We start from the raw sequence: 12869 nt of genomic DNA on the forward strand, positions 1-12869 counted from the left end.
GTGACTGAGCAGGAGACACACATGACGGAGAAGCCTGAGGATGGCGCTTACGTGACGGGCCTTTTCTTAGAGGGAGCACGCTGGGACCGAGACCACATGGTGATTGGAGAGTCCCTCCCCAAGATTCTCTTTGACCCCCTGCCCATAATCTGGCTAAAGCCAGGGAAGATGGCCACCTTTCTCCATGAGAACACCTACGTCTGCCCAGTTTACAAGACTAGTGCCCGCCGGGGAACACTCTCCACTACGGGCCATTCCACAAACTATGTCCTGTCCATGGAGCTGCCCTCCGACCGGCCATGGCAGCACTGGACCAACCGGGGCGTAGCATGTCTCTGCCAGCTCGATGACTAGCGCCTCCCTCCTGACACAGTGCAACTGTCACAACGGCCATCAATAACCCTGAAAGCATGTTACCCTGTTTAAGCACATGACCAGTACATTAGCACACGGGTATCATTTGTGCCAAACACACACACATCATTATAGTAGCGGTAGGATGGATGACCAAAATAAAGGCATACATTCGTGTTTTTAGACATTTAAGAGTAGAGCAGCCACACAAAATAAAGTGGAACATATTTTTGTTATCTTTCTGTTTTAAAGAACATCAAAATGAAGCACAATTAGTTGTCTGAGTAAAGGTACAGGGTTATCATTTTATCTTTAAAATATGAATATATGAGTCTCCTCCTGCGATGGGCTGGCCCCCCATCCAGGGTTGTTCCCTGCCTCGTGCCCATTGCTTCCGGGATAGTATCCGGACCCCCCATGACCCAGTAGGACGAGCGGGTTGGAAAATGGCTGGCTGGCTGAGTCTCTTTTTACAGGCTAATAATATTGCAAGCTGCCTTGCCTAGAGATGAATAGCATAGTGCATTTTATCCCTTTTCCTCTATCTAAATATTTCCTGAATAAGAGTCCCAATTTTACTCTTGAATACCACAGAGGCATCATTTGTATAAAAAATGTACACCGTTGTAAATGGCTTTCATTGATGTGATCAAATGATGGCAAATTATAACAAGCATACCAATATATGACACTTAAAATTGAGAATGAACAGAATATACAGTTCCTTAATCCATGTGCAGTTAAATTGGATGTAAGCATACACTTGTACTAGTGTGTACTAGTGCATTGTGAAGGAGACTGACGGGGCTAACATTCTGACTCAGCATCTGAACAGATCTGCCCCAACCCGCGCCATTTCACGTTTCATCATGTGATTTTAAATAAACAGGCTTGGCCTGCTTCCTCAGCCTCTCCTGGGTGCGAAGATGCCTCCCCCTCTGACTGGCAAGTCCCATTGGTGGAATGTGGATCTGAAAGGGAAAATTATCCAATGAAAATGAAAAAATGAAAAAAGCTAATGGGTTCTCTGCCATCATAAAGTGTTTTAAGACGACATCAAAAGATACATCAAGATCAGAATACCACAGAATATTGGCCTCTTCAACCAAGTAGTGAAGCAGCAGCACCCCCCTCCCCAAACAAGAATTATTTGCCTATTTGATTTAGAACAGGATCATCAGAGACTTGTTTGTAGACTAATTATATAGTGCTGTGAGTAGGGATCAGATTACTTACAGGCCTTGGATATGGATTCCGGTAGTGAAGACCTGTGAAATGCCAAAGTGTGTTTTCATTTATTAATTTGTGTTATGCGTCACCTATAACTGTGATGTCACATTCCCACATATTAACCAGTTTAGCCGTCATGAATTTATTCTAGCTATTAACAAAATGAAAAATATCAAAATGTTAAAGTCCATTATATATCACAACTAAAGATAACATTTCCAGATAAATCAGAATAAGAGCAGAGTAAAATAGAATTCCACCCCCCCTCATGCCATCCCCAACCCTCATTCAATAATATAACTCATAGGCCCCATTTATCAGAAACATATTTGCAAAAATACTTCCTTTTCTTGTCCTAATTACGAATAATAATGGGTTGTTTGTGAAATATCAGAGACTGAGGACAGAATTGACTCAGCTCACTTTAATATTGCAAATTATAATAAATGCATTTACAAAAAATGTGTACATGCTTGACTGTGTTTAGTTCTGATAGACTGGTGTTGACAGTAAACTGACACAAAACGCAGTTAACTGAATTTGGTGCGTCTGATTTCTCTCTTTATATGCATGTCACTATTTCATAGTCACAAGTGGGAATGCACAAAATCCATGCAATGTCGAGTATTATATATGAAATATACCTTGCCTTATGCTGTGTACTATGAGAGACACTTTAGACTGAGAATCTGTTGCTTAAAATGAATAGGAAACAGTCATCAGCAAACTCCCTGTGCATCACTGTGAAGTTAACATCAACATTCCTCTAACTAAAAAGCATTGTACATACATTACTTATAAAAGTTAAAATATGCCAATTTCCCACCAGGAATCAATGGAATACCATCTCATCTCTTTCACACTATCTGTACAGATGCCACAAGTTGTTATTTGTAAGCAAATTATATTTGTGTCCCACCTAGTGTGCCCTATGCTGCCAGGGCACTGGCTCCAGACCTTCCCATCTCAGGTCTGTTCAGGGCAAGTGGTTGGCAAATTGATGGATTTCCAAATACGGTTCTCAGGTACATATCAGAATAACTATATATCAAAGCATTGCAACAAGATGTTTCAGTCCAACTCACCAATTTCAATCCTAGCTTGACATTCTTCTATGCATTTCCTGATGGATTCAGCATCAGTTAGCTGCAAACAGATTTATGCTTAATGAAACCAACTTATTTTGGTTACTCTATCTCATGAAAACCCACAGGGGAACACTCAGTACCTGTTTATTTTTCCGGAAGAGTGTCCTGGACTCCTGGACAATGTAGTTTTTCTCGATTTCCGTGTCATGTGGACGCGTACAGTGGGTCTGCCAGCTCCGAGCAATTCGCAGTATCCTCCTATACAGTGACAGAACCTCTTGCCGTGTGGCAAGCGTCATTGTGGGCCATTAAAAAAATCTAATAATTAAAACAAATAAAAAAATAAAGATGAGATGTTTTCAGTTATACACTCGCATTGTCGTCACTTCTTAACCACACAATAAATATAAAAACAGAAACGTAAATAAGTGAAAGTGGGCACATTTTAATTCTAAAGCATTAACACACCGTACAGATTGAACTACATATTATAATCAGAACCACTAGGTGGCAATGTATAGCTTTTTAACTTATAAGACCAATCATTATCTGTACAGCTGCATGTCATAGAATAAAAGAAAGCATGTAAAACACATTGCAGAAAACAGAAACAAATATTTATTCGTTTAAAGTAAGCAGTTTTGGAAAATTAGTAATATATTCTGGTTACTGTTCGATGGCAAATGATGTAGTCTGGTATAACAAGAAACATGAGTAACTTGGATTGGATAGCTAGTTGATATGACTAAAGCACTTCTGGGGTAACGAATACTCATCCACTTACTACAGTCGTGTAAAGTTAATAGGACCAATAATTGATATATTCTAATACAGAACATAAATAAGAAACAATCCCTCCGGCTCGCAATTTTATAGGATATTTAGGGACAACCAGTAGTTAATAAAATAAGGACACAGAATAGAGAAAACAACACGAAGGAGCACAGCACCGGAGACAGTTTAAATGTCTAAAATACCTCGTTCGCTTCTCGAACACCTCGCTGGCTACACCCTCTCAGCAGCGTTTGTCGCTTTCTTATGACGATTGACACGTTTGCCGTGACGTAATACGCAGGCCGTGGGAGCTGCGGCGACGCTGATGCCCTGCAGGAAGTGATGCGGGGAAAATTCTCATTATTATCCACTCCGTAGAGACGGAGAAAAGGGGAAGGAAGGGGTAAGCGCAGAGAAAACAGGCATTTATAGTCAGGTATCCGCAGTTTACACATGAGGATCCGCGAGAGTGGCACACGCGTAACACAGCCGAAGTAAAGGACGTCGGAAACGAGGTGATTTCGATGAGGAAGCTGCTCCGTGTTGCCTAACCCCGAGTGAGCCTGAGCCTCGGGAGCGATGAGTGTCAGTTTCACGGTATTCACCACGGTCTAGAAGGTAAGTTCGCTGTTACCGGGGCCGTGCACCTTCTGTTGGATTACTTACGAGCTTTGACACTTTCTGTCGCTGTAGTTTGAACTTCACAGAACTGTCTGCGGAGGAGAATGTGGTGCGATCGGCGGGGCGAAGGTGCGGATGGGTACCCCCAGCTTGCCAAATAGCTTCTCATAACTACGGACGCGTTACTGTATTCAGGCAGGCGGCCCCTTTCGTAACTTTCGACACATGAACCACTTTTAAGAAGCTCGCTGAGTACTTGGTAAAATGTCCTCACTCTTTTTTATCATATATACAAATGAATAAGATGACCATCAGCAGCTGCTTACTGTGACCCTGCTACATCCAAATGTCTTTGTTACCCACTCGGCTAAGTGAATTAACCTCCCGACTCCTGGCTAAACAATGATCTCCGCGTTGTTTTATTACCGAACAGGAAAGCTCTGGCTGCATGCGAGAGAAAAACGACAGACGTCGGCCAGCTAGTTCGGGTTAGTGAACGTAGCTGCCTAGCCGGCTAGCTAATTCAGCTGAGATGCTTCCCAGTCGCCATTCTGACACACTGAAATATTATTAATTGTTCTTTTGGCTGTCGGTGCGGGTTGCCCGGCGACGTCGTGTGACTCGGTGGGTGTGTTGTGGTTTTGTCACGTTTTGCTGACCGATCGACTGCAAAAGTGCGTGGACTCGGGGTGGGATCGGACTGAGACGCCGTATGTATCCGTACGAGATCTGACGTGGTAACTGATTTTTTTTTCTCGAGACCAAGTCAGGAAGCCATCTCGACTGTGATGCAGCATCAGAGGAGTGTCTCATCAGTTATCATGGGGTCCACGCCGATTCGGAGCGGCCAGGCTCTCGTACCTCATGGTCTGAGAGTGCTGCCTGGGCATGCCCGCTGCGTGTGTGCGCGCTCCTTGCATTCACTTTTTCGAATGTAATTCATCTGATCCCAATTTGGACCCGTGTTACGCTCAGCTAGCACAGCATCCAGCTATTAGACTGTAGGCCCAATTTCACAGACAATGACTTTATTTTATGAATTACTTGCCGTTCAGGCTGTGAACCATTCTATCCTGCATAAGCATGCTCAGGTTTTGCTCTTTGGCTTTTTTCCCCTTTTTGCATAAATTTCATGTTGATGCTTTTCAGAGTTAAGCATATCCGGATTTAGGGATGCAAACTTTACCTGCTTGTTTGCACGTTTGTCAGCTTTTTAGTAGAGAAACTTTTCCCTCATTTTACCCCCATTACAGCAAAGTCCGAGGTTTTTTATTAATGTTTACGTTGTAACCACATAACTGTGATATTTGTAGAGTGGTTAGAAATAAAACAGGATTGCGGTTTTTGAGGCAGGTACAATGCTTAGCATTTGTAAAGTGGAAATTATCAGTATTAACTCGTTCACTGAATTAGCATGTTTATGATGAATTATATAGCGTTGCAACAAGTAATTCTGTCCCTATGGGTGCAGCCTATGTAATGTGATGCAGGGTTAATTCATACGTGCAGGGCTAGTCACGTGGCCAACCTCCAGGAGGTTTTGTATTGCAGCAACGCACAAGCGCGTACGCGCGCGCACGCTGACCATCCCGGAGCTGCTGACATGGCTGTAGGGAAATCTTTCTGTGCCAAAGGCCGCTGCCTCGCCGCGCTCCCCCGGGGCGGCCGCTGTAATTAAGCCGCCTCCCGAGGTGACGTCCCAGCGGAGCATCCTGCTGCCTAAAATCCGTGTCAGGTGGTGACCTTTTAGCGCTCTGGCGGACGCCGTTATGGCGACCCGCTTGTTGTCCTCTTTTGGTTACAGTGTTTCTGCGTTAACGTAACTGGTTATTCCAAAACAGCCAGTTCTAAATGAAGTAACGTTTAAACGCAAGATCTTTCAGACTTGCTGAAGCTGCAGTTTTGAGATCTAGGTTTACAGATATTAGAGCTCTCTTCTGTGGTCTGATCTCTGAAACAGCTGACACTTCAGTATTATTTGCGATCGATTTGCTGTAAGCCTGAACAAACTTAAACGTGCAGCTAGATGTACGTATTCTAAACGTTTTGATTTTGGTTCACGTTATGTGTTCATTCGCGGGCCTTTCAATGGCAGCTTTTGGAATGCAGAGTTATTATGAATCGTGTATGGTTTGTAACAGTGGTGGGCAGGAAGCTTGTGTAGACGGCAGCCTGGCAGTAATGACACTGCGGACAGGCGCACGAAATCAGCTGCATGTGTGTGTGGTGGGGGGGATACAGAGATGTTTGCGCAACTTTGACAGGCTTCTGAAAGGTATTAACTGTCATACTGAGAGAGACTTGGATCGATTCAGCTCCCTCGCCGCTGATCTGGAGGCAAGAGGACACAGTGCTTGGCATTGGCAGAATGTCCATTTTGGAGCAGCAGATCTGCAGAGTGATGTGCATGGTTTTTATGCTTGAGCCAAAACAATCCACATACAGGTTAGTGTTGAAATCAGAAGAAAACCCCAAATAGTATGTTGAGCTTGGAGGTGTGAGATGCGATATATGGACTCCTGGTTTGGCTGTGGGGACACACAGAGCAGACCTGTCTTTGAAAAGGGGCAGGGTCAATTTATTTGGGGCCTCAACTGAGGCTGACATTGACCAAGCAGTGAAAATGATCGTGTCTTATTGGTCACTGTAATACAGATGCCACTGTAATGAAGAATAACTCTCCAATCGCTGACAGTTTCCCTTGTGCCTCTCACGGGCTTCCTAGCAAGACATTCTCTGGTTAAGTCTCTGTAATCCAGCGCTGAAGCAACATCCAAATGGTAACATGGCCACCTGGGTTATGTTAACCTAGACTATGGGATCACATGTCCCAGGCAGGATTTAGGTTAGTGGATTTCTAGTGAGGAAAACTGACATATTCAGATGAAATGTGGCTGCATTCAATCAGTGGGGGAAAAAATTATTAAAATATTGTTATTTAGCCGATCATTATCTAGGCAAGTTTCTCTTTTGGGCGTGGCAGCCTAGAGGGTGGTGCCCAGTGCAGCCACACTAGTTACATCACCCTAACAACAGGTCTGACATAGAGTATCAGGAGCCTTTGGCTGTCCAGTTCCATGCCTGCGTGTTAAGCTCTTAATCAAAACAGTCATTGGATTTTATTATTATTTTTTTAATTCTAAACTTGGGTTCTTTAACCATCTGTGTATCCATGTCCATTATCCAGTCAGTTTATCTGCTAAAGCAATCATTATTTAACCACTAGAAAACAAATTGGTACAGGCTGAACTGGATGACACTGGCAACACAAAGCTGGACCCTAAGTGTTGTGCTGAGAGCCTGGGAGGTCGATAGGTTAGGGTGCCATTTGATGGAAAACCAGTTGCCATGTTTTAGTTGTGGGTTGGTGGAATCTCCTGCTTTGAGCTTTTTGTCTTCTGTAGTGCTGAGATCTGGGCTGCTTATACCACCTAATTTGCATGTTATTCTGCAGGGGTAAATAATGATTGTTACTCTTAGTTTATGTGTTTCCTGTTTCGTAAATGAAAGGTTTTAGAAAACACTAAATTTTTCTTCTAAACAATGACTAGCTATCTGGGCTTATGCTGCCAATTAAATATAAATAAGACATTTGAAATGTAACTAATATTAACCACCCATATTCCATAACTGCTTATGCAGCACAAAGGCTCAGCAAGCCTGGAACCTGTCCCAGAATGCACTGGGCACAAGGCAGGAGGACACCCTGGACAGGATATCAGTTTGTCACAAGGCAAACACTCGCTCGCACAATATGGGCGATTTAAAGACACCGGTTTGCTTATCTGTGTGTTTTTTGAACTCTGGGAGGAAACCAGAGTACCCAGAGGAAACATTCAGTACCCAGGGAGAGCAGACACTGTCTGAGCAGGGCTACGATTCAAGGGCCCAGCCCTGCATGTTAAATTTCACCAATTCATACTGAAAAGTTAAACTGTCTGGGGGTAACTTTACACCTCCTGTGAGCTCAGTGCCTCTTTATGGAACACTTCATGCTACTTGGTATGCCCAGTGTTCTCAGTGCTGGTTACATTCTCGCTAATAAAATCATGCCTTGTGTAGTTACAATCTCACATAGCCATATTTCATCTGAATTTGACTGCATCTATCCGGAGTCATGACCCATGGCGAGAAGATTTCTCCTTCAGTGATCAGTGTATGAAAAACACAGGCTGTTCTGTGGCTGAATGAACAACTTGCTATAGCGTTTTTTTCCCTTTTTATAATGTCGAAGATTTACTATAATGATGTGTTTAAGGCACCAGCTGTTGGTTCTCTGAAGCGTGTGAGTCTGTCGCTGTGGCCCCAGACGCTGCTGGAGAGCCTGGGATCTGCAGCCGGGGCTCATCGCTGCTTCTCCACTCGCCGGGTATGTTTCCCTGGCTGTCGGTGAGGGACTTTCGGGTTGATGTGCCTTTTGGCTTTCTGATGAATTGTGAGAGTGTGGTTTGCTTTTGGAGTCAGAAAATGATCTCCATCTTGATTTTTTTTTTTTTTTTTGAAGACTTAACCAGCCATCTGTTTTGTTGGGGGGGGGGGGGGGGGGGTTCTTGTTAGATATGCGGTTGTGGATAACATTACGCCATCAGGCAGCAGAGTTTAAGCACGTCTGCACTTACCTTGTGCTTGTTCTGTTGTGGTCCAGCATTGATTGTTCCCAGCAGTGCTACCACCAATATCCATAACACTGTTCTAAGAATTTTTTAAGGCAAAAATTGTGCATGTTTTGCGTTCTCTAGTGAACCATATTGCTCAGATTTTTTTCTCCCGAGTAGATGTCCATCAAGCAGACGTTTGCCTGTTATACCTCTAAAAGACATCTCTGGGTTTGACCTCTTGGTTCCTGTAGACCATCTCGCCTTGAAGGGCTGGGCGGGGTTCAGCTCTGTGTCCCTGCTACTCAGTGGGGCTGCCGGTCTGGCAGCAGGGATTGGGTTGAACAGTGTCGGGTGGGATTATCAGATTAAGGTTGGGGTTGTCAGCCAGGCTGGCTCCGGTCTCAGGCAGCATTGTCAGCTTGCCAGCACTCAGAGGAGACTATGTCCATTGGTCTGGAGATGGAAGCGGATGAGCTGTGACGTTCCTGACCTTCAGATGGGCTCAGGGGTGTTGCTGGTTAGCCAGTACCTCTAATCACCCGTGTTAAAACCTGTAGTTGGAAAGTGAGTTGGGCTTTCTCTGCGCCCCCGCCAATGAAATGCTAAGTGGGAATATTTCAGGTCTTTATGTACTTTGAAATCTTAAGCTTGTCTGCATTTATGCGTCATCCATTAACAAATACATTAAACATAGCCTGATTATATATAGTATTTAAAAAGCCTTTATTCTGCTTGGGTGCCTTCTGTGTTGATTTTTATTAGGCAAATTTTGTTAGGAAGGAAATGGCAGCATTTAGATTTTATATATATTGTGTCCAAACCTCTACAATAACATTGATGTCACAATGGCTAACCAGGAATGTGATTGGTTTAAAGAATCTTTGTTCTGTTTTTAAAAGCCACCTTGATAAAAATGACCCTTAACGTTAGCATATTCTTTCTGTCTTTGTTTTCTAAGATTGCCATATTATGTCAAAATGATAAAATCTTGCTGAAATACTTGCATAGCGTTCTTGTTTAAGGATGAGTGCTATGACTAGGGCTGGGCGATATGATTCCAAAGCAATATTACAATTAGTTGAGCATTTTACTTCAATTTACTATTAATGAATGATTATTTTGTATTTGTTTTTTTGTTTTTCTTGCCTTCATATTTCACTGACAAGGTTTGTACTGTAAGTATTAAAGCTGTTTATTAAACTTATAAAGCTGGGATATTTTTTCTAATGAAAGACTATTTTTTTATGACTTCAAAATAATTGAAGGAAATACAGATGAACCATTTATGATTATTTATTGAATATTTTGAACAACTGAAATTGCTTGAAATAAAATTGTCTTATGAAAGGTCATTTTTAGTTTTAATGTAAAAAGTTCCCAAAAAAGTAGAAAATAAATATTTCTTGCAAACAAAATAAATGACAGTGGAATCCGCTTTTTCACATCTGTCTGGGTGAAATACATCATAACAGATTTTTTTCCTTTTTCTGTGTTTCAGGCACGTTACCATCTAATTGACATTTGTATATTTATTACATAAATATAAGGTAATAAAACCGATAATGGCTATTTACTGAATGTTACTCAATTTTATTAAAATCTGTGACTGAAAACTAAAAATGCCAAAAGACATATCTCGTTTGTTTAGTTTTAGTTAAGGTTGGGGCTCGGTAGGGATTAAGGTGGTCATTGTTGGGATTAGGGTTTTACCCATAGAAATGAATGAACGGTCCTCACAAAGGTGTGTGTGTGTGTGTGTGCGCGTGTGTGTGTGGATGGGGAAGTGAGGGAATATGGGAGAGAGGGGTAGCCCTTTCATTTCAACTGACTTTAAAGTTTGTTAGCAGTCAACCTGAAGATGTTGCTTAACTGTATTAAATACTTGAAGGTGTTGGTTTTCCTCTGGCATAAAAACTGATATTGGTGCCAAATGACATCACAATGCGAGGCTGTAGTATATTATTGGGCTGGATGATGTGATATTAATATCAGCAACACATGTTATGTACATGCAATTCTTACATCGCTAGTCAGCTTGATTTAAGATCAGGTTTTTCTAACCCTAACCTCCAACTAGGTACAGACATTATACTGCAGGAAGTTTAAGCTTCACTGAAACATTTTTACTCTGTCATAGGAAGAAACATGTTTTGCAATTCTAATGATTTTTCCTATTTAAGTTCTTCTAGTATATGCTTAAAAATCAGATTAAAGTTTACCTCCGCTGCTTTTACATGAGTGCTGCATGCATTCTCTGTGACAACCATAATCTTTTTTTTGTCCTTGCTGTTTAAATCACTCCTAGTTGTGTGTGAGAAGCTTTTCTTTTGCTTTAAAATAATCACTGATCACAAAATCACATTGCGATGTTTGAACATTTTCCAATACAGTCCTGTCATGGTATATTATACAAAATACTTTGCTTGTTCATGCCATCCTGATCTTGTTGTTCTTCCTACCAGAGCAATTAAAGATTGGGTCTTTTCATTTGTCCACATATCCATTATAGGGCTGGACAATAATTCGATATCAATATATATCGCGATATATTTTTTTTCGATAACGGTGATACGATTTTTAAACACATTTCCGATATTTCGATATACATTTACATGTATCACAAGTGCTAAACAGCGCGTATTCAAATCGCATTTGCATGGTAATTTGCTGAACAACGCAGCTGTGAAACGTGATCCAGGTAAAACTTTTTTAGACAGCATAAATAATATTGAAGCATTTGTTTAAGCAGACTGTTAAAAGCAAAAGCAACAAAGCATTTTAGACTTTGTAAAGAAACCATAGTAACCACGTGTATGATACTTTTCAGAGCTGCGTCAGAGGGAAATGACTCGTGAATTTAATTTTGACACTGGTTAGCTTTTTGTGAAAACGAACTACAGTACACCCCGCAGGTTTTTTGTGATTTTGTGAGCGATCTTTGTGTTTTCAGTGTTGGAGAATATAATTAAAGGTTTGTATCAAGAAACGACGGTGGTTTTTATTGTTTACTGGTAAATCTCTGCTGTTAGTTGGTGGTATGCCTTTTGTTAGCCAACATGTATGTCGGGGCCGGCTCTACGCTGGGGCAACGCCCCCTTAAGCAAACGTCCTGCCCCCTTAAATCAAACTTTTAGAAGTTGAGGAAGAAAATAATAATTACCCACAAACTGAATATGGACAAGATTTACTACAGTAGCTGAAAAATCCACTGAAAAAGGCACAAACGAGATGATAAGTTTCACTTCTTGTTCGCTCTTTCCCTCCGCGTTCTGTTTGTGCGCGGGCTCACGCAGCACTCGGCAGATCCCCCACTCACCCTCCCCCCAGCTAAACATCCAATCACTGTTAGTATGCAAATGAGCCAGTTTCTCAGTAGGCAGGGCAAAGCGAAATGAGCTGCGTGATTGCGGAAGGTTTGGAGGAAACAGCAATCTCTCTCGTCAAAATCATAGTGATTAGTGAGATCATGGTTCGAATTATTTTTGTCTGTTTGGGGGGGGTCTTGATCGGGGGGTACTGTACCCCCCAGTACCCCCCGATCACGACCCCCCCCAAATAGACAAAAATAGCAGTTTTGGGGGGGGGGGTATTAACATTTTTCTTGTTGTTTTTTTTTTTTTTTAAGAAAGAACCTCACCTTGTAGGAAAATTTTATGTAAAACGATTTTAGACACCCCTAGTGTGGATCGTACCATTTGAACCACCTTGGCGCTAGAAGCAGCTTAGCCAGTCGGTTACGTCATTCATTCTCATTGAGCGACTTGTTCGTTGTGATTTCAAGATTCTTTATTCGTCACATACATAGTTATAACAAGTACAACATGTAGTGAAATGAACCCTGACCGATCCTATTTTTCAGTTTTATATTTCAAGACTCGGTGAATTGATTTTTTCTTTTTCATAACTTAGCCTACCCTTTTTAGTTTTGGTAATATTGGCAATAGTGAAAAGTGTTTTGTTGGGTTCAAATATGTTTGATATAGGCCATCCAATTAAGGTAAATGTCTTGTTTTTAATCTGATGAGGAATATTTTATTTTATTTTTTGTTTTACTTTTCAGTTTTCCCCCTGTGGGATTGCCACCTTACTGTGGTCAGGGGCTTTGCGTGCCTCAGTGACCCTAAGAGCTACACCAGCAGAAGCTTAGCCTTCAGGTGGGACACCCAAGTTGGACAGGTCTTAGGGCAGAGGCCTGACAAAGTGC

General features: G+C 41.9%; 2 protein-coding genes and 1 long non-coding RNA gene across 3 annotated transcripts in view; 2 read left to right on the plus strand and 1 right to left on the minus strand.

The window, feature by feature from the left end:
* Nucleotides 1-1266, plus strand: part of dnah3 (dynein axonemal heavy chain 3) — a 37426-nt gene extending 36160 nt beyond the window's left edge. The window contains exon 61 of the mRNA XM_023819145.2: nucleotides 1-1266. Coding sequence (XP_023674913.2) covers nucleotides 1-354 — 354 coding nt within the window. The 3' untranslated portion in view covers nucleotides 355-1266.
* Nucleotides 1019-4238, minus strand: lyrm1 (LYR motif containing 1). The gene is made up of 6 exons (XM_023819146.2): nucleotides 4113-4238; nucleotides 3650-3776; nucleotides 2813-2990; nucleotides 2670-2730; nucleotides 1591-1622; nucleotides 1019-1325 (listed from the first exon to the last, which is right to left on the minus strand). Exons 3-6 carry the CDS (start codon nucleotides 2969-2971, stop codon nucleotides 1212-1214), a joined length of 366 nt encoding a protein of 121 aa, XP_023674914.1. The 5' UTR covers nucleotides 2972-2990; nucleotides 3650-3776; nucleotides 4113-4238; the 3' UTR covers nucleotides 1019-1211.
* LOC111847723 (uncharacterized) overlaps nucleotides 3727-12869 on the plus strand; it is a 15683-nt gene continuing 6540 nt past the window's right edge. The window contains exon 1 of the long non-coding RNA XR_002839157.2: nucleotides 3727-4064. This is a non-coding gene — a long non-coding RNA (uncharacterized lncRNA). The remainder of the gene's footprint in view (nucleotides 4065-12869) is intronic.

The sequence above is a fragment of the Paramormyrops kingsleyae genome, chromosome 5, assembly GCF_048594095.1.
Source record: "Paramormyrops kingsleyae isolate MSU_618 chromosome 5, PKINGS_0.4, whole genome shotgun sequence".
Taxonomy (NCBI): Eukaryota; Metazoa; Chordata; class Actinopteri; order Osteoglossiformes; family Mormyridae; genus Paramormyrops; species Paramormyrops kingsleyae.

Excerpts from the sequence above, each read along its gene's own strand:
- lyrm1 (XM_023819146.2), bottom strand. The coding sequence starts at position 2,971 with ATGACGCTTGCCACACGGCAAGAGGTTCTGTCACTGTATAGGAGGATA. Across the intron at positions 1,623-2,669 it reads TCAAGCTAGGATTGAAATTG|GTCTTCACTACCGGAATCCA; the intron begins GTGAGTTGGACT and ends GGCATTTCACAG. Across the intron at positions 1,326-1,590 it reads GGAATCCATATCCAAGGCCT|ATCCACATTCCACCAATGGG; the intron begins GTAAGTAATCTG and ends TTTCCCTTTCAG.